This window comes from Acipenser ruthenus, chromosome 3 (genome assembly GCF_902713425.1).
Source record: "Acipenser ruthenus chromosome 3, fAciRut3.2 maternal haplotype, whole genome shotgun sequence".
In the NCBI taxonomy this organism is placed as follows: Eukaryota; Metazoa; Chordata; class Actinopteri; order Acipenseriformes; family Acipenseridae; genus Acipenser; species Acipenser ruthenus.
In genome coordinates this window covers 89,642,793-89,664,518 of record NC_081191.1, presented here as the reverse complement: position 1 = coordinate 89,664,518, position 21,726 = coordinate 89,642,793, and the positions used below count along the sequence as shown (strand labels likewise).

Below are 21,726 nucleotides of genomic sequence, written 5' to 3'. Positions count from 1 at the left end.
TATTGTCAATCTTAGACTTAAAAAACTCTAAAAAACTATTGCATAGCGTCTAGGATTGTCTTGACTATTAGAAATAATATTTGAAAAATAGCTAGATCTGGCAGTTGCCAAAGCAGCCCTATATTCAACCAGAGATTCCTTCCAGGAGTGTAGATGGACAGTAAGACCAGAATCCCGCCATCTACGCTCAATTTTACGACAGCCATCCTTGAGAAAGCGCAGCTCCATGGTGTACCATGGAGCACGCCGGGTGTAGGAGACGTACCTAGACTTGACTGGGGCCAGGGAGCCTAGGGTATTGGCTAAGGAGCTATTGAAAGACTGCACCTTCTCATCCAACTACACTGCGATGTATATATCTGGGTCTGCGCAAAATCCCAAGTTCATAACAATTACTGTAGACAAAAGGAGCAAGAGTGAAGTTTTGTTTATAGTGCAGTAGTAGAGAAGAAGATTACCTTAATACCATAGTGCAGATAACCAGGTCGAGGGGGTCAGAGATCGGAGATCCACAGTTGAAAAATAGTGAGCGACTGAACCAGCCACTGCAAGACCAGGGACTCCTCACAGCAAGGCGCCGGCGATGAGGGATAGCAAAGGCCGGGCCACACAGGGAGCAGCAGAACTAACAACACAGCCCGCATTGACCACCGACAAGCCATAAGGAAATACCCAGCCAGCATCCAGCTCACCGGACAAGCAGGAAGGAGCAACTCTCTAGAGACTGATCCAGCAGAGATAGCACTGCAAACAGGCAGGCGGAGACAGACGAAGGACAGGCAATCACGTCAGGCAGGTAGCAGCGGTGAGCAAGACAGCCGGGCAAAGAGACAGCTGTCCAGGCAGGCAGCAGCAGAGACAGCCGGGCAAAAAGACAGCAGTCCAGGCAGGCAGCAGCGGAGACAGCCAGGCAGAGGGACGGCAGTCGAGGCAGGTAACCGTGGTAGACAGGGCATCCACGAACAGACAACCAGCAGGAAGGAATCGGTGAAATCGATAAAATTGGAAAATAAATAAATAAATAACTAAATTGAGCATAAAGACTACTAAAAAGGCGAAAAACAACCAAACATGAACAAGCGGAGAAGCGGCAACCAGGACGTGCACAGCGTACTCTCCACCCGACAATAGCCGTGGCTTATTGCTGGTATCTCTGGTAATAGGGCAGCCCTGGATATCCTTGATAGCGGAAGCAGCTGGAGGGGCTGATGAGTGCATAGGGAATGTGGCCGAGAGGCGGTTCTTGAAGTGGAGAGGTGTCTTGGAAGCTGGCAATGGGAAATTTGAAGATGAAGGTGGTGGTAAACTTCACATAAAACATCTATATATACTGAAAAAGCTATTACAAATTTGCCCAGAGTTAGATTTGTTAAAAAGCAGTGGATCCCTGGCTTACAGCAGGGGTGGAGCAACTGCTGAAGATTCTGGTTCTCTGGGCTGTCGTGTGGGTAGGAAATACAGGCTCTGCTGACATCGGCTGGCAGTACAAACAAAAATAGAGAATTTCGATCACTCCTTGCTGGAACTGAAATTCCTTTTTTAAAAAGAGCTTTCAGAAGCTTATCGGTGGGCCAGTCTTTTAGAAAAAAAACAAAGTATCCCAGGGCGAATGCATTTAGAGTGGCGGGGAGGCTGGGTTACATGGGAGACCTGGATGACTGGGACAGCAGGAGCAGGCACGGCAGGATCAGCAGAGGTTGAAGTGGCGTGTTAGCGGAGGCCAGGGTGAATGGGTCAACGACGTTGCCGGGTGAAGAAAGAGCGGTAGGGCGGATGGATTGCTTTAGAAATGTATTACTTGGATTAATGATGGGAGAATGCAGAGAAATACAGTCTTCATCCGATAATTCTGTTTCCAATGGGGAAGACAGCTGCTGTTAGTGAGTAGTCATTTTGAAATTATTCTGTAGTCTTGAGTCTGCAGGGCTGTGTAGCGAGGCACAAACAAAAAACGCAAGACAGAGAGAAGCGCATGGCTTGGGGTTTAAATAGGGGTTTAGCAGATGTTATTGGTAGGAAGGAAATAGGGGGGAGGAGCCCCCCGAATCACACAGAAGGTTACAATAATGAAACACCACAAAAAACTAACACAAAAGAACAAAACCCCCAGTCTGCCTGTATGGCACACACACTTACACATTTGCCAACTGAAGCAGTTAATGACAAACAATTTAGGACATTAGACATCAATAGAATAGTCTAGCAGCTGAACTGTGCTTGCAATAAAACAAACAAATGTTTTACACCACTTCAAACATAAGATTTATTTGGCATGAGTGTTGGTGGCATGTGAACTGTGGAGATTATACTTGAATCAGACTTTGCATATTAAATATATCATCATGCTTGATTAATCCAAAATTATAATCTTCTTTAATACCTTTATTCTACTTTGTCAGGCAATGTATCAGACTTAATACTACCAGTACCATATGTACATTTTGTAAGTTGCATACAATTTGAAATGTGTTTGATCATCTGATTTTAAGGAAACTTTTTTTGTCTTCTTGTAATTAGAATGCAACTTTATATTGTTTATTTATAATAAATGATACGCCTGACTGAACACTGGAAATGAAAACAAGCACTCTCATTGGTTCGTGCACATATTCTTTATAAACAGCTGGTAGAGAAGAAAATACTCAAGTGAGCTTGTGAAACAAACACTGACCAAGGGAAAAAAGTTTTACTAAGATGGGAATACCGATCTGACCCAGGGCATTTCCTGGGGTATTAATAACCAAACCACCCAAATCTCAGAGTAATCCCGAGGTAATGCCCTGGACCTGGATCAGTTTGCTCGGATGCATAATTTATTTACATAAAATAATATATCATCACATCACATGTATTGCCTCAAAACACTTTGCGTGACCAATTTTATTTAAGTACAGGGCGCATCGATTATACTGTACTAGGCGCCAACAGTCTTACAAGTGGATAAAATCTAAAACAATCTATTCCAGAGACTGTACACTCAATGTGTCCTCTATTTATTATATTATATAACTGTTTTAGTATTTCATATTTTAAATTTTAATTTTAAAAAGTCAGTCATGTGTTGCCTCCACTCTAAGTCTAACTTCAACTGAATCAGTCATCCAGTTCGGTGACAGGCAGTTGTCACTATGCTTTGTGACTGTTTTTTTTGTTTTGTTTTTTTTTCTATCCAAACTATACACGTTTTGGAATCTCAGTAAAAGTAAATGCTGGAGAGATTCCATAATATATGATCATTTATCCCATCTAAGGCTGTCAAAAATGTTTATTGTCTTTTTTTTGTAAACGTTTAATTAATACCACCTGCATTAAACTGAACTGCAGTACACAGCATTTGAAAATACACATGATCAGTGTGATACTATGATTCGATTGTATCATGGAAATAGGCTGTAAATATTGTCATTTGAAAGAACAACTCTTAATTAAACTTTGTTAACCTTTCCTTACCTTGTCCCCTGTTCTAATTAGAGAGGAATAATACAGAATTGCTTTCAAATTTTGACGACTGCATCATGAAAACAAGCAAGATAATCTGCCTAGTTACACAATGCAAGTCTCAACGTTTTATTAGGCATGAAGTTCCTGGAGCCCTGTCAGGTGCATTGTGGAGGCCGTCATTTCAGAACATATGTTTGCACACGTTAAAACACTTTTCTATTAATTAAAATAAAATATAAACACATAATAGCTTAACTTCAGCTAGTGTACAATGGCCTCCCTCTCAAGGATATCCTCTATTCCATCTGGGATTCTATCCTTTCGGAACACTGTTATCTCCTCATACACAAGAAGAGCAACCAGAATTATCCCAGGTTTAAAAGGCATGTCGTATGCAGACAGGCTAAAAGAATTGAATCTATTCAGTCTTGAACAAAGAAGACTATGCGGCGATCTGATTCAAACATTCAAAATCCTAAAAGGTATAGACAATGTCGACCCAGGGGACTTCTTTGACCTAAAAAAAGAAACAAGGACCAGGGGTCACAAATGGAGATAAAGGGGCATTCAGAACAGAAAATAGGAGGCACTTTTTTACACAGAGAATTGTGAGGGTCTGGAACCAACTCCCCAGTAATGTTGTTGAAGCTGACACCCTGGGATCCTTCAAGAAGCTGCTTGATGAGATTCTGGGATCAATAAGCTACTAACAACCAAACGAGCAAGATGGGCTGAATGGCATCCTCTCGTTTGTAAACTTTCTTATGTTCTTATGTTCTAATGCATCCTCTGGTTATCACTTTAATATTCTATGCACATGCACTTAGATATTACATTTAAATCATTACATTATTTTGAAGGACTATCTTAAAGGATTCTTAAATGTTTTACATTGCTAGCCACACCCTACCACTCTCTGTCACCCTTACCCAAGCAAACCGATCCTTTGGAGGAAAACTATTAAATACAGTGCAGCACTGCAGTCTATCTAACTTACTAGCCTAGATTTTATTTGTATTCCATCTTGAGAAACATTTCTCCTGTGAAAAATCCCACGAGGCTGCCAACGTTCTACAATAGAAAATATTTAACGGCTGAAAGACGACAGAATGCCCCAGAAGCTGGGCTTTGTTTTGTCAACAAAGATTTGGCAGTCTGAGCAACTTTTTAAAGGGCAGTCACCATCAATTTCATGAATGCTTGCGTAGATTGTCAGAAATCGATATCCTTTATTGGGTTACCTGATCAACTTTATAGTCATTCAAGGTAATTTTGAAACTGCACCTCTGTTTTCAAAAGCTACCCCACTATAACACATTTGTTTTTTTCTCAGTGCATCAACAGTCTCTGATGTACAAAACAAAAAGCTATTTAATTCCACTTCACTGCGGTAGATCTACGCTTCAGACCAGAACAACAAAAGTAAGCGTTTGTTGTAGCTGAAGATTTATTTTTGGTTGTACACTGCTTACAGAGCCCAGCACAATAAAACAAAAAAGCACAGAAGAAAACAAATTACATTTGTAAAGAAAAAAATGCTACAGCGTGAAATGTGAGAAATAGCAGCAGCAGAAAATAACTAAATTGAACAATAAAATGTACCACAATGACTCCTGCTGGGGTGGGTGGCACCGCATCTATTTTAAATAAGCTGGCCAGCTTCACTTCAAACATACTGTGATCCATGGCTTTCCAAGGACAAGCCTCTCAACGTTTCAACAAAGTGGATCTCCATTATCCCAGTGTGTATGCCATGTCTTACCACAAGACAACATAGACAGGGTAAAGAAACAACGATGTAAACCCACATCAGCACCTGACCAATGAACCACTACATTTTTCCCTTGTTAGAATTGCTAGAGTTTCAGGATCTTAACTTTGTTTTTTTTAACAGCATCTAACTTTGGAAAGCTCTACTCATAACCTGCCTGAGGGGACAATTAGGATTATAATGATCTATCTATTAAATGTAACCAATATGTTTTACTAGATGGAACAGTGAAACAACAGACAATTAACTGTGCTGTATCGTGTTTAACCTGTAGGAGATTCTGACTGGATGCTTGCCCCAGAGAAGAAAGAAATGCATCTGGTTAACAAAACCCACCTCGCAGACACAATTTCAAGAAGCTCTTTTCTGTTCTGGACCCTTAATTTGTTGGTTTTATATTTTGGATCTTCAGCCAGTCTCATTAGGTTCAAGATCTGTAAACCCAAAAGGCAAAAGCATGTTCAAGTGACACATAAAACTAGAATGGGTGTCTTTGAGAAGAAAAAAAAAATCAGGGATAAAAGCATTGTTTTTGCCTTTTACTGTAGCATGTGTTTATTGTATTGCACAAGTATATTTTTTTAATATAATTGCTTTGATATTTTAATTCAGACATCATGGGTTATAAATAAATTTCACTTCTCAATGTTTACTCAGGGACTCTCTCCAGGAGAGTTTTTCTTATGAGCATCATGGTGTATCCAGATCAGGATCCCATCTGCAACAATGCTGATAATACTGATGCTCTGAAATGATCACTGTTGCAGGAGGAAGCCAGACCTGAATGCACTATGATGTTCATAAGAGAAACTCTCTCTCTCCTAGAGAACAGAAATGTATTGATATGGTTAAAATAATGTGGCAGATAAAACTGGCGAAGAGTGCTATAGTTAATGCTGAAGCACAATCCGGGGCTTTTTCCCCCCACATTGTACTCGCACCAGGAAATAAAACTGGCTGATAAAGGTACAACTTTCTTTCAGAGTTCCACATGCACATACATAATTGCCAAGTTATTACATGCCTCTTTGGTACTATTGACTACTACAGCCTCCTAAACATAAAGCATTATTCTGACAAACTGAATTTTGTTTATTTGTTTGCTTGTTTTAGGTTTTCGTTCTCCGGGAAAACTAAACAAACTGGAGAATTGATGTGACTTTAATTAAGCTTAGTACAATTAAAAAATAACACCTCATTCTGCTTTGCTGTCCAACACTGAGACATGTCAGCCCAGACAAAGGTGTAAGCATTACAAGAGTATGATATTCTTGAATCAAAAAATACTGTTACTAAGACACTAAGCACACTGTTTTTATTGCTGGCCAAGGTGAAGCGTTCTGTGAAGAGGATTAGGGATAAGTGGTGTGGGTAATGGACTATCTTTGGAGGCCTAGGAATGAATCTGTCTTTAGTCAAGTGAAATAAAGTATGGATTAGATTGGAATGGGAACTTGGATCAGAGTCTGCCCCTCAATGAGGGTGGTCCCTCTAGGGCATGCTGAGGTGTTCTTGTGGGGAAGCTCATAGATTCTACAAGATTTTCTCTGTAGATAAATATATGAATTCAGTCCCCAGTGACATTATAAAAGTTTACCATGATACATTAGCAAACTTTGCACTTTTACATGTTTTGCCCATGCTGATACTTTATATTTACCATAGTTTTCATGGTTTCCTAATGCATCTCAAATATTTCACTTTTTCTGTTTTTACCATAGTATAACTCAGTAATGATTTATAGTGTGATTATAGGACCATTTTCTAACCTCTTATTAGCTCTATGAATATTTCTACTGTTTACCCTTTTCTGATGATATTTTGGTTCTTTGCTTGTATTTTATACTTGAATTTGGAATATTACTGGCCTGGTAGCCACCTTGGTGTTTATTATTTACACTTGATTATGTGATCACCCTTCATATAAAACTTGAGTTTGTTTGTGTTTCGGGTCCAATCAGAAAGTGTTTTTTTGTTGTTGTTTGTTTCTGATAAGGAAGTTACTAACCTTGCATAATTTGACAAACTGATGGTCATTTCCAGCACCAACAACTAAGTATCCATCCCTTGTCTTGAAAGCCTGCAAAGAAAGTAAAAAAAAAATTATAAGGAATGTTTTTAATACATTTAGGTGGATAATCCCTAAGATAAAACCTATATTGTTCCCTATTATTTATCAAGAATATTTCAAAACTTATCAAATCAATAACGGATGTGGTTCATTTCCACAAAAACAATCAACACACTAAAAAAACGATAAAAATCCCCTCATATTAAAAAAAGCACAGCTGTTAAAGACTCACAGCATGCACTAAAGGACAAACAGCTGAAAACCATAAACAACTGCATCCTGTAACTACTGTAAGAACCAAGTTCCAGCAATTTTTTTATACTCATCCAGATCAGTCTATTTTTCCAGTACGTGTCACATAGCAATTCTATTTTTACCTACAGTTATTACATGGTGGCAGTTTTTGTAAAATGATTTTGGTTGTCTTTCTGTTTTCAACTACCTAATGGTTAGCAATCAAGCACATTTCAAATAAACTGAAATAGCCACAAATCTGGGATGGCACTGACGTTGAAAACTAGGCTCACGTGGCACAGTAAAGACCCTGCACATTAATACATGTATCCATTTTAGTTGATTTTGCTGAGATGAAGTTTCTATCATTATGGCAGTACCAAATGACAATACAACTAAGAACTATGATAAAGATAACTGGTTTGGGCTTTGGGGTATGAAGTGTTAGTATTAAATAACTGCACACAATTAGCATCGTTTTGATGACTGCTTTTTTTTTTTTTTGGAAAGCTGCCATAATTCAATAGGATTGGTGTGGCAGGGCTGAGGCTTGCCCCTGTAAAATATGTTTTTTGCTTGATTATAAATAGCATTGGTGAGGTTTGTAACAAACAATGTGTTTGTAATTTGCCTAATTGAAATGAATGTATAGCAGGTGGCCAGGTGTCAATTGAAGAATTGATAATCAATTAACCCTGGTCACCTGCCTTAAAAAGGGTCTGGAAAGCCAGTCCTTTGTGCTGTTCCATGCTGTGTTACCCATGTAAAGAGATTATTACAGTGTTTAATTACCACTTTAGGGTAGGGGATTAATTACAGGGATTTTAATCCCACCAATGTTTGTGTTAGGGAGAAGGTTCCTGGTGCGGGACCTCCCTGTATCGCGGGAGTAGTGCATGGCCCGAGCTTGGCCACCTTTTAGTTTCTAGTTGTTTTTGCCTTTTTGTAAATATTAATGTACACTTGTGTATATATCCTCCCGCACTAGGGATACCATTGTTGATACCCTAGTGGCGGCCACATACTACTGCACCTGACTGCCAAACCTGGACGCCTGAGTGGCGTTTTCAAGCTCAAACCCTCTGTGTCTCTCTCGTCTCTCAGCGGATACCCACACGTACAACCCCGTTACAATTGGTTACAAAAAAATTAATCAGATGCTTCAACTAGAGACCTTGGTCCAACTCTTTGGAGACTGGCAAAATGTTTCTCATTTTATACCTACATTTCTTTTTGTACTACTAAAATAAAACATGAAAATAAAACTGACAGAAATTTAAGTTTGAGAGAAACAACTCTAAAAAAAGAAATGGTAAAAAACAAAAATTGACTTGATTCAGAGATGAAAAAAAATGACAAAGGAGAATAATCTAGCAAGTTACAAGAAAAGTAGACCAGAAGTAAACAATTGTGAGAAAGATTAAAAGGGGGATGCATCATAATCCACTAATATGTTAAATATGCATGTGGGTGGCCGATAGAGAATGAATACATTCATTCATTCTTACTGTAGGTTCCTGTTATGGTAATACAGGGAGTCACTGCCAGCTTTAGCTTGACTAAGCTGTAATGCATTCACAATTAGCTCATCTTATTATGTAATATATTTATCAAGTTGTCTTATTATTTGTGTACACTCTTATAATCTTGAAAGTAAAATGCAACTGATTTTTTTTCGATCTTTACTTTTCAATTCAAGCAGAGCATGGGTGAAATCGACCTTTATGCTTTTAAAAAAAAAACAACAGGCTTTTTATGCCATTGAAAAAGGTCTCATTGAGCAAAACCCCTTTATCATATTCAACATGCAACAGAACCATGGTTACCAACATTCTAATTGAAATAACGTTTGGTCACAGCGGACTACACTTTGTAAAGATAAAAATCTTAACGTCTTAATTTAACGCAGCATATAAAAGTGTATTACACAGACTTTTATAGCATGCATTTACGAGTAAAAATAACATGCACAGAACAAAACATTAGATAGTTGAACAGAACTAACTTGCTACCTCCTCTTCTGCTTCAGAACAGCTGGACTCAGCAGACGGGCCCACTTCATCCTGCCGTGGAGACTTCAGCTGTCGGCCAGGGTACTGTGCACAATATTCATTAAGTGTTTTTCTCTTGCGCCCCATTTTCAAATCAGACTAGTAACTGTCACTGTATACCTAAAGCAAAAGCTTACGTACACCTTAACCCGCTAATTTCAAAGTAGGCGTTTTGAATGACAGGCGCTGTAGCTGGCAAATGAAAGTGCACAGTCGGTGCAGGTCTTTATGATTGACAGTCATTTAAACAATGAGAGCATTCTAGCACTGCTTCAGGTCAACAAGATCTGTCAGAACAGGATGAAACTACAGTACTAACGGACCACTGAGATGACTGACAGTGACCCCCAGCCATTCATAGTGGAATAGAGGCGGGACAGACAGCAAGTATAAAAACTAACAAACTACAGAGGATTTCTAAATTATTATTTTTGGTAAAAAACAGTGAGTGGTTTTACCTACGTTTATCGTTTATACATTTATTTCAGTCAAACCAAATATTTTTGGGGAATTTGACGTTTAACAAGCTTTACCGATTAATATCGAAAAGTAGCAAGCCTAGTTATCGCATTCATTTTGATGTAATTACTTGGATCAGTAATACATTTGGGATAACTTTGACTGGACCTCAGGAAACTGAGTCATACGTACTGTTTAACCCTTTCAGGACCAAGCATTTTTCAGTGAGATGCTCCCCCAGGACCAGGTGTTTTTTAGCTGTAGTTGACTCTCTTCCTATACAAATTCAATAAAAAATCTATTTTTTACAGTAGCATCTTGCAAATGGTGGCCTTTTTTTAGGACACTTTGGAGAACAGTACTTCAGAAACCATATAACCTTTTTGTGTTTGATTTTTTGTTTGTTTTTTTTGTTTGTTTTTAAGTTAAGTAATTGTTATTATGTATTCTGCTTAGAGATACATATATAAAAACATGCTATTCTATGACAGAGGGACCTTACAATACTTCCTGAAAGTTTTGTTGAAAAATATTGATGTTTGGGCAGATAATAAACATTGATTCAACTGAGTGATTGCAATGACATAATACACTTTTATTCTCAGGGTCTTTATAAGCAATAATGGACACTACTCTCGATTTATTTTCTCAAAATAAATATTTATAAATTAAATAATAGTCACTCATTTCATTATTATCAGTGATAAAGAAAAAAAAGTACCTGATACATTTAGTTCATGAAATGCTGATACCCACTTGTTTCTTGATATTTATAAATGTTGTAAAAACACATATATTAAAACATATGAGACAGAATAAATGGTCTAATATAATTATGCCAAATACATCAGATTTACAGCATTTCCCTTTTTTTTATTAGTTCTAAACAAGTTCCTGTGATGTTTTGTTTCTGCTTTTGTCTCTGCCGAGCTGCTGTAAACTGTCTCCGCCCTTTACACTAAATGCCCCTCTCAGTGACGTCACAAAAAAAACTATCAGGAAGTGAACGTCAGTCCCTCCCCTATCCATTGATGTGTCTTTCAAGCCTGTACTGCAAAGTATGGTGGCCCTGTAAGTCATCAAAACAAAGTGCTTTTTTATCGTGTTTACACGATCGTAGTCCTAGAAGCCTACTTCAGTATGATCGTGTTAACACGATCCCAGTCTTAAAGGGTTAACTTTCAACACTGCAGACCTGATTCGCGTGATAGGAGGTGCTTTCTGACATAGACATGAGTAAGGGGATTTCCCTTGGCTCGCAGAGAGCCACCCTCGCGGAGGTGAGAACGAACCAATCAGCCTCCGAGGCTGGGAAGCAACCAATACATTCCCCAAGGGAAACTAGAGGTGATAAATTGGAAAGACGAAAGAGAGTTAGATAGATCTGGCCATGGGTCCCCCCTTGTCTCGCAGAGAAGCTTCCTGTCAGAGGATGAAGCCAGTGCTGCTGGGCTTCTAAGGTTGGGAAGTGAGCTTCACTTACCCCCCGATGGAGAATGTTGCAGAGGTGGAGCAGTGGTGCTGGGCTTCTAAGGTTGGGAAGTGAGCTTCACTTACCCCCCGATGGAGAATGTTGCAGAGGTGGAGCAGTGGTTGCAGAGGCAGAGCGGCAAAATGGAAGAGGAAAGTGTAGTGGAGTTGGAGGGGAGGATGATGGAAAACAAAAAAACGCAAGACAGAGAGCAAGTGCATGACTTGGGGTTTGAATAGGGGTTTAGCAGATAGTATTGGCAGCACAGAATGGGGGGGGAGGGCTCGCTCCTGCCCCCCGAACCACACATGGGTTACAAAGGGGTCTATGTCCACTCAAAACAGTCCACTGTTGCTTAGTGATGAAATACTTCAATTGCTCTGGTACTGTACATAGATATAAAAAGGAAATACAGGGTGGTAATGACATACCCTGATTCCAGTTCACGCCGTGCTCGGCTGTCTTCTTTTGTTTGTTTGTTTTCCACAAGAACAGCACGAAATGGCCAAGGAACCTTTCCAGCCATTCTATAAACTGCTACTTTATGACATGGTGTTTAGTTTCTAACACTTTCTGGCTTTTGCTATGTTTTTAAAGTTTGTATGTGTCACTTTGCAAATTATGTACAGTCCAGCTTCTTTAGCCACATCATACATGTTGTTGGTATTACTGGGTAATACATGTATTTATTTATTTATTTATTTATTAATGTATTGATTTGAAGGAATTACTCAAATAATATCATATGATAATACATTCTGAAATTGCATTTCAGTGGTCACAGGGTGCACAAGACATTAGACAGAACTGCACCTGACCGACTGTTAGGACAGGAGGCTGTGTGGTCCAGTGGTTAAAGAAAAGGGCTTGTAACCAGGAGGTCCCCGGTTCAAATCCCACCTCACCCACTGACTCCTTGTGTGACCCTGAGCAAGTCACTTAACCTCCTTGTGCGCCGTCTTTCGGGTGAGATGTAGTTGTAAGTGACTGCAGCTGATGCATAGTTCACACACCCTAGTCTCTGTAAGTCGCCTTGGATACAGGTTTCTGCTAAATAAACAAATAATAATAATAACGAGCAGGGGATTGCATTAGTGAGGTGTGATGTCAGATGAAGGTCAATACTTTCTGTAACCAAGTGGGTCCCAACAGTCCAAGTTTTCCCAACCAACCTAATTAAAGCTGCAATGCTTTTCAAGTGCTTATGAAACAGCACTAGTCTGTTTACATAACCAGGATGGGTAACTAATACTCCATTTCCACTGGTCCTAAAAACGGATGTTTCCACTGCTGACCACATCTGTTCATTTTTCTGGCCTGGTGTGCTATATCGTACCCGATGTGGCCAGACCTGGCCACAAAGGAACTACATCACCACGTAGCAGTGTGCTGGATAAGAAGACGACAGGGGAACAGAGCTACACATTTCAAGCTTAACGCTGCATTATTGTTTTACATTTAACAGCATTAAGCTTTTAGTTTTTTAATATTAAAGCGAACACTCAAACTGAAAACAAAAGTAAACTTACAACATCTGCATTACGACGTGGAAATCATCATCGCTGCCTTCTGATGCAGTGCAATCAGATTCACTTTCAATCTCTCTTACTTTAGTGGGTTTGGACAATTGGATCTTGAGAAGCTGTCTAAAATTGTATGCACCCATTGCTCTGGCATTTTTTTTCAAAGGACAAAGGCCAACACTGCAAATGTCTGCCTTTGAGCTCACTGGGCGTCTGGCCAGCAGGGTTCGCTGTAGCACTGTAGCGTCAGAGTGGGTCATAATGTCATTCTGTGTATGAAATTGACAGAACTGGTTTCTGGTCACAAACTCCCTGCTGACAAGGAATGCTTTTAAAAAGAGTTTTAAACTAAATACTGGACAAGTGGTTTATCTCCACCATCGCTGAATGGATCATTTGGCGACGCAAGCCAGACAGTTTTGGGTGCTTTGACACCTAAGACAGAAAACTGTCCATCTCATAAATCCAGCCGACAGGGGACGAAATAGCGGACCAATTGAGAACAAGGGGCCATCTAGGAACGAGAACAACCAATGGGAAACACTCCACGTGGACTCAGGCACCTCTCAAAATGAACAAACTATCCAATCACAGGAGTAAAGACAAATGTTACAAAAGCATGAGTGTGACACTCAAACAGGGATCCCGACATGAAACCCAAGGCTCTTGACACACAAACAAGTCTCTGAACTGTGACAATCTGAAGATCCAGCCTGCGACCAGCTGGAACAGAGACACCGTTTTCGGACACTGTAATACGAGATAACTATTCTAGTGTTTGCCTTGTTGTGGGAATCCACTGCGTAAGATGTCTAAAATCCTAAAAGTACTTGTAATCAAATCTCTAAGTTAACCCCGATTGATCACCGGAGAAAGAGTTGGATGAACATTTGAAGTCGACTGAAATTGAAATATATTCCATTTATTGAGCTAGCAGTGCTGGAGTTTTGCGGTGGAATATCCCAGACATAACCGGATGAAGAGTGCACATATTGGTGGAGGAATTGCTGTTTCAGTGGAATACCTAAATAGTTAATGACTCTAGTTCTTTACAAAGACATTTCTTTCGTACTCTAAAGTGGAGACGAAAAGTAAGGAAGGCAGACCCCAGAACCTGGACCTGTCGTTGCCAGCAGGAGAGCCTTTGAGTGCCTGTATTGTTGAAGACACGGATCAGCTGGATGAGGTTACGGACGTCCGTTAAGTATTCGATGAGTAGTGTTTTAATCCTCTTATGAATTCGAGAATAAACAGACCTTAAAGTAAAATTAATGTTTTGTTTTAAGTAGAATGTAAGTATTACTGTTTTCAATTCATGCTTTGAGTTAATGAACACTATAGTAATTGTTTGTATGTGATTTATACAAATTGATGTGGGTTTTACAAGGCAACTGTCATTTTGCATTAGAAGCTAGAATCCAAATTTAGCTGTCTTGATAATAGATCATTCTCGATAGGTTGTCTGGACACAAAGTGCGTCTATCTTGCAAGAGTGAGAATTGCCTTCTGAACCAAAACTATATATATATGAGACTGATTTAACAATACTTTGATTGTCAAATATTAAGATTGCTTTGGATCGCTAATCAACCAGCGGGAATGGGGTGTCATCGTTTACATTTTCTTTTTTGTACTGTTTAGTTTAGTTAATTCTTCCTTTCTGTATTACTTTAGCTTAGTTGTTGCACCTTTAATTTTTCCTTTATTTTGTTTTATTTCTAATAACACTGTTTCTTTATATTCACTAGAAGCGTTGTCTAGTCTGATTATTTCGATAAAGGTGGGTTCTACATGATTTGAATACAAATAAGGTATTATATTATTACAATTTAAACTAGTCCAAATACAAATATACCTTGCACACTACAGCATGGTGGGGAGAAACAGTCCTTGCCGGGTTTTCCACCCTAACCCACGGGAGCGCCAGTGCCAATGTGACGCTCCCTGCGGTATCCCCAATGAAGACCGGCCTACTTCGCACAGTCATTGTCTTTTGAAGATAAACAATTCATTTTGATTAGAAGCAATACTCCCAACCTCCATGCATTCAGTGGATCTGCTCAGAATCTCATATTTTTTCTCATTTCCTTTTTTTTTTCTTTTTTTGGTAAGACAGAACTTTTCCTCTTTTTCTACTTTCACTATACTGTTCTCTATCTGTTCCGATATTTTCTATTTTTATATGTTAATTTACAAATTATTATTCAGCAAATGTTCTTTTTATTTGACATTTGTTTTTTGTTAGCTTTTCTCTTCCTATAAATTTGCATTTTTAAATAAAAAATAAATCCAACCCATTGCATCTTTTGGATGTATGAATAAGCATTTAAAATGTTCAATTAATGTTATGCTTCAAAAACAAAATCGGCCACGACATCTTAACAAAGGAATTGGGCCTTTTCCCATTATAATTTTCAAGAGACTTCCTGTCATCCATTGATTAGTGCATAATTTATCTCAAATTGTCAGATGAAATCACCATATTCCTGCTGCTATTCTTAGATGTCTCAGTATTACATTACAATGGATACAAGAGAACCTAACCTAATGACTGGTAGATAAACTCCAAGAAAAACAAACAAATATATTGACAGCCATTCTAAATTCAAAACTGTGTTCATTAGCAGTGTCTGCTTCGGTTATTTTCTGCTATGTGTGGGAAATAAAACACTGCTCAGCACTGTCTTCAAAACTCTGAATAATTAGCCACGTCTGTGTTTACAAAAACAAAGTTAATAACCAAGGAAACGGTAGCAACAAAACTATTTTTACCAATGACAGCACAAATTATTTAAGCCCCACTGTCCTGCTTTCAGCAGTGCAATAAGTGTGTATTTTACCATCTCTTCTGGAATGCAAATGAATATACTTCCTAATGTTATTAGCAAACAGTTTCTTTCCTTTCAGTTCCTTTCTTTCCAAAGCATTTTTTTTTCTACCCCAGAATACAATTAAGGCCAGTCAGCTTTAGAGGATAAAGGTACCTGAAATAATTTCTTAAAACTATAAAATAAAGAATTATGTGTTACCCTAATGTGAGCTCTGTCCCTGAAATCAAATGATTCTTAAAAGCACAGTTGGCTGGTGTTGATACCAGAGTACAGCACTGTGGTCTGACACATTCAGAGACAATGTGATGAGAAGCATTTACAGAAACCAATGTTCTTGGGAACCATCTAGCAGTAAAATGATATGGCTAAATGTACAATGGCACCTAATGACTCCTTCCCTCTGTCCTTAGTCTGTCGCCACTTAATTTTCACCTGTGTCCTTTGGTCCTGGTTTCTGTACTTTACTTACAGTATTGGTTCAGGTTAACCATGTCAACTCCTTGTAAAGTCTTAAAGACTTCACTCATCCCCCAATAATTTTGCTTTGTTCTAGGCTAAACAAACTCAGTTATTTTAGCCTATCTTCATAGGTCAGTTCTTTAAGCCCTGGGATTAGTCTGGTTTCTCTTCTTTGGATTCTCTCCAGGGCTACAATGTCCCTTTGGTGCTGCGGTGACCAGAATTGGACACAGCAGAGTGTACTCGAAGTGCGGTCTCACCAATGCATAATACAACCACATCATAACCTCCTTGAATTTGTACTCTACACTTTTGGCTACATATCCAGGCATTCTGTTTTCCTTTTCGCTTCCCCACACTGTGTGGTTTCCGATGAGTGTTTCTCTTGGTGTGCCTTAGTGCTGAAGAATAGTTGCGCACACACGCACATTGTGCACCAAAGGATTTGGTCGGGACACGAAGATTTTCTTCTAGCTATAATTTTTCTGGAGCTGACAAGAACATTCTCATGTCAGCATCAGCTGCTGCTGCCACTGCTGCCCCCTCCTTCTTCATCTCTCTCCCTGCTCCAGTAGCTGTCTTTAAAACTTAACATACTGTGTTATGCTATAATATACCGCTTTTATTAACAAAGTGGTTGCCCAGAATGTAATGTTTACTTGCCCAACAAATACTTTATATTTAGGTCCTGGGTACAAGGTGATACAAGGTATTGCAGGTTAAGTCAGGGAGCTGACCAAAAAGCACTGTTCTTATACACCGTTACTTCATTGGAAAACCAGAGACCGTTTCCTGAGCTTTACCACTCCATTCTGCCATGGATTTAAGATGGTCACAGGAAACCATTTAAAATGAGTTTAGAGGTCTATTTAAATGAGTAACATAACATAATGCACAAGAACTTGTACTTGTTGATAAAGCAGAACGCTGTTCATCACCATAGCCAGAAAGGTAAGATTGTTTTTAGTAATTATGTGATGTTGTATGTCCTTTTTAAATCCTTGCTGCATGCTTACAAACACTGTGTGAACTCAACTGAAGAATATTGTATTGGAAGTTGTGAGAATACCTTTGTTTTAACAGTTTCTTTTAAAAATGTTTGTTAATTTCATTTTTTTTAATTTAAAATGACGCCTTGAAATAATCAGAGAATGAAGTGTGATTACTGCAAAAAATAAATGAGACAGGATAAACATGAAGGCAAGCCCCAAACTTTTCTGTTTATGAAACATATATTTGTTTTCAACGCATAAAGGGTCTTTGGGCCAGATTCATAAAACTATTATCAGGATGGTGGGTGTATATATATATATAATACTGTATTCTATAAAGCTGTTCCATCAACAACGTTGATTAATCACACCTGTGGGTTTTGTTCAATTAAAAAACAATAGATTTTTTATGTACAGGTATGTTTCTTTTCCCGTCTGTACAAAAGAAGTCCTGTACGACTGACTGACTACAGAGCTAATACATCCTTTTTCAGTGTGCCGCTATTTATACAAGATAAGATTTGCATTGCACATAGCCACATGGACTTATATTGTCATTGAATAGAACACTATCGTAATTTTTCCAAACAGTGGATTTAGACGTACCCTTTCCAGCAGCTGAACTTTCCACTGCTACACATTCCCCTGTCGACCATTTATTTTTAACAGTGTCAGCCTCCATAAATAACTTAAATTAATATACAAAATTACAAGGGTAACTTCACTCATGTAGGATGATTAACAGACCATGTGCACAGAAGAAAAACTAAATGAAAAAGTAGGATGACTCGCAATCTTAAAATTGCAAACAACAGAATAATTGTATTTGGGTTGGGTTGCAAGGGTTCACTTACGAGAGCCTGAATGAAATGTACGAGTTGTTCCTTTTCCAAACCCACCTGAGAGGCTGACGAAAGAAGATGAAACCTTCTGAACGAATGGTTTATTTAATCTGCAGATAATCACATTAGTTTTTTTTTTTTTTAATCACCTATTCAGTTATCACCTATTCAGAATTAAGTTTTGTTTATTGTGAACAAATTAATTTATGTATAATACATTTTCCACCAGCAAGCCCACTTACAATATAACAGTCTGGAACTTGTCCATATTTTCCAGAAGGGTGATGATAGACATGGGAGATGCACCACAATGCTCACAACTGAATTGGCCCACTTTGATTGTACACTCCTCATATAGTTTGGCATGCTCATATAAAAAAGAACGACACTCATTTTGGCAGAAATTTGCATCCGGGAGAGGTAGGAAAAATATGGGGATAATTGTTTCCTGATATGTTTCATATTCAGTTCCATAGGAAACAGTTTATCTAAAAGATAAACATTCAGGATCCTCAAATGAATCCTAAAGCTGGTATCCAGATTTTTAATTTATTTTTTATTTACAGACATTTTTCGGTTGTAAACAAAGTACAACCAAGTCAACATTTCAAATTCCTACGATGCAAACAATAAACGAAATGTCATAAGAATAAATAATCAATTACAAAACAATGTTTACAAGTGCGAAGGATCAAATACGGTTTAGCAGGATGAAATGTAATGAAAACATTTACATTCAGGAGGGCCGAGGAGTTGACTTACAGAAAACAGAACACATCCCAGGCTGCTTGTCCAGTTTAATTATTCACTTTTTAACAGCTTACAGCACAAAAAGGTGTTTTAGTCACCTAGATAGTACCTTGGCCTTGTGAGGACATCATGAAGGTACAGTATACTCCAGGCCAGTGTCGGTCATACTTTCAGAATTAAGCAGGCCAATTGGGATTTTTGAAGAACAATTGAAAAAAAAAAAAAAAAACAACAACAGGATACTCATCAATCACTACAAATACGCAATAAAGAATAAAAGTAGTTAATACACTGATAACTCGCTGTTTAAATAATTAGCTACAATGTTTTGGCTTCCTCTCCTGTCACATATTTTTGCCAACCTCCCAATCTTTGTAAATTGTTAGAAAGCTGAATTAAAACAATCCATCATAAATCCTAGATCTCACCACTGTACCTCAAATGGATGCACTACCTGGGATCATCTTGAAGAAACTGTTACTTTCAATAGCACCACAACAAGTAGAACCTACAGTATAAAAGGAAATATCTCCTGTTGATCTACCAACGTCACCTATGTATACAGTGCAAACGTCTTGACTGCAAGAAACAGTATGTGGGTAAAACCACCAACGACCTGCGTACTCGTTTCAGAAACCATGTTTGCCATAATTACCAAGCTCAATCAACCTGTTGCAAAACACTTCAACTCTCAAAACCATAGACTTGCTGATATAAAGATTCTTCTAATAGAAAAAAAAGTGTACAATCCTAACATGTTACATAAAAGGGACAACTTCTGGATTCACAGACTTGAGACTTCATTTCCCCATAGACTGAACCTGGAAGACAATGCATCCTTATAGCATCGGAACTCCACCTCAGAACTGTCTACTGTTTGTCACGGCATTCTTAGAGCATTCATCTGTTAATCACTGTGCAACTTTCAAACTTAAACAACATCAGTTTACCTAACTGTTTCTACCATGATATCTAAAGAAGGAGGAAGCCAAAACGTTGTAGCTAATTATTAAAATCGTAAGTTTTCAGTTTATCCATTACTTTTCTTCTTCCTTATATATACAATATATGTAAGCAATAAGACCCACCACACAGGGCTATTACCAGGCTGTATGGAACATTTTGGGTAATGAGGCCCAAGACATAATGACTGGTAATGTCTGATGTGGAGGATTTTATTGTTTTTACACTTCAATGTTACAGCACAATTAATCATAATTTGTATTTATTTTAACTATTTTTTCATGTATCCTTCCACATAAGCACACTAAAATTAACATTCTACAAAATAAAGTTCCCCATTATAACGTTGCCTATGAGCTTCTCTATAAAATGAGTGTACAAACAACGTTTTTAAAAACTGTATACTTTTATTTGAATACACTGAGAACAAAGATAAGAAAAAAGATTGTGCAACTGTTCATTATTATTATTATTATTATTATTATTATTATTATTATTATTATTATTATTATTATTATCCTTTGTAATTCATTTGAATATTTCCAGATATTGAGCGGTTATTAAAAATGCTTCTGGGAAAGTTGCCTTGTGATTGGACAGTAGAAGGAGCGTGACCTTTGGAAGTGGTGCTGCTTGCTAAAGATGGTGATTGAACGTCTCCCGCAGCAGACAGAGTGCGTGACCAGGTTTTGCATTGCTCTTTGTTGATGGTCCAGTAACTTTTAAGACTATTTTCACATCGATGATCAGTCACAGAAATGATTTCCCTGCTTTGTAAGCCAGCATTGGACAATAACTGGACTGTTGTGTACCTAATTGAAAGATTGCTGTAGCGATGGCTCAAACCTGCAGCAACACACGTTTTTGTCATCATGTTACTGATTTTATTTTATGGCCTGCAAGTATACCAGATATTTTTATCACTCACATCAGTTTTAATCATGAAAGCATTATGATGTAATTCTCTTGAGCCTTCTCTGCCTCTCCATCCCAAACATATTTGTAAGTCAAACCACACTTTATAAACAGGCCTTGTGGAGTGTTCGTATTTAAAACATTAGAAGACTTTAGTTTTGTTAGGTCTGATCCAGAGTGATGTATTATTTTCCGGGAAGCTTTGACTTAAAAAGATTGAAATTTACTTTAAATGACAGTTTGCTACAAATAAAACTAGCAGAGGGATATTGTTTGGTTTGTTTTGTGAGGAGGTTACAAACATTCTAAGGACATGTACTAGGGCTTATATCCAGAAACCTTAATGTTTTCATTGTTATAAACTGCAGTTATACCTCCTTATAAATCTCTATATATCTAGTAAATACTCGTTAAAACAAACTCGGATTAGACTCATTTCCTGATACTACAAATGTTCTACATCATCCCTGCCAAATTTAGCTGTTGCGAATTGTAAATTACTTCTTATAATACAAATTATCTTAACATGTATTTCCTGTAAGTGCAAATTATTTTGGAGACCCAGATTTCAACATTCTCGCAAACACTTTGTCAACCATTCAGAAAAAACTGCATACAATATAAGAGGCCTATGAATCGCAAACTGTGGATGCAAGGCCTCCGCGTGTCTGATTTACTCAATACCCTGACGACACCTTGCTTTTGCAGTTTAAAAATGCCTGTGATCAGAATGGGACATGCAGGTTAAGTGCAATTAATTTGCAATGTACTTTCAATAAAACATACAGTATGTTTCCATTTATAATACTTTTCATTGTTCAAATATGAATTAACTAGATTGTCGTGAGAACAGTACAGAAAAAAATGATACATTTTGTAAAGACTGCTTTGATTAACTAAATTGCATTCTCTGATTTTCATTAAACAAAACATGATACTACATCTTAACATAA

At 38.0% G+C, this 21,726-nt stretch overlaps 1 protein-coding gene across 2 annotated transcripts in view; it reads right to left on the bottom strand.

Moving 5' to 3' along the window:
* The window catches only part of LOC117435489 (succinate--hydroxymethylglutarate CoA-transferase-like), a 165,312-nt gene that overhangs the window by 91,113 nt on the left and 52,473 nt on the right, over nucleotides 1-21,726 (bottom strand). For both annotated transcript variants that reach the window (XM_059018736.1, XM_034058688.3), the window contains exons 10-11: nucleotides 7,221-7,292; nucleotides 5,549-5,646 (exon numbers count right to left, since the gene is read on the bottom strand). In XM_059018736.1, the coding sequence (XP_058874719.1) occupies nucleotides 5,549-5,646; nucleotides 7,221-7,292 (170 nt within the window). The remainder of the gene's footprint in view (nucleotides 1-5,548; nucleotides 5,647-7,220; nucleotides 7,293-21,726) is intronic.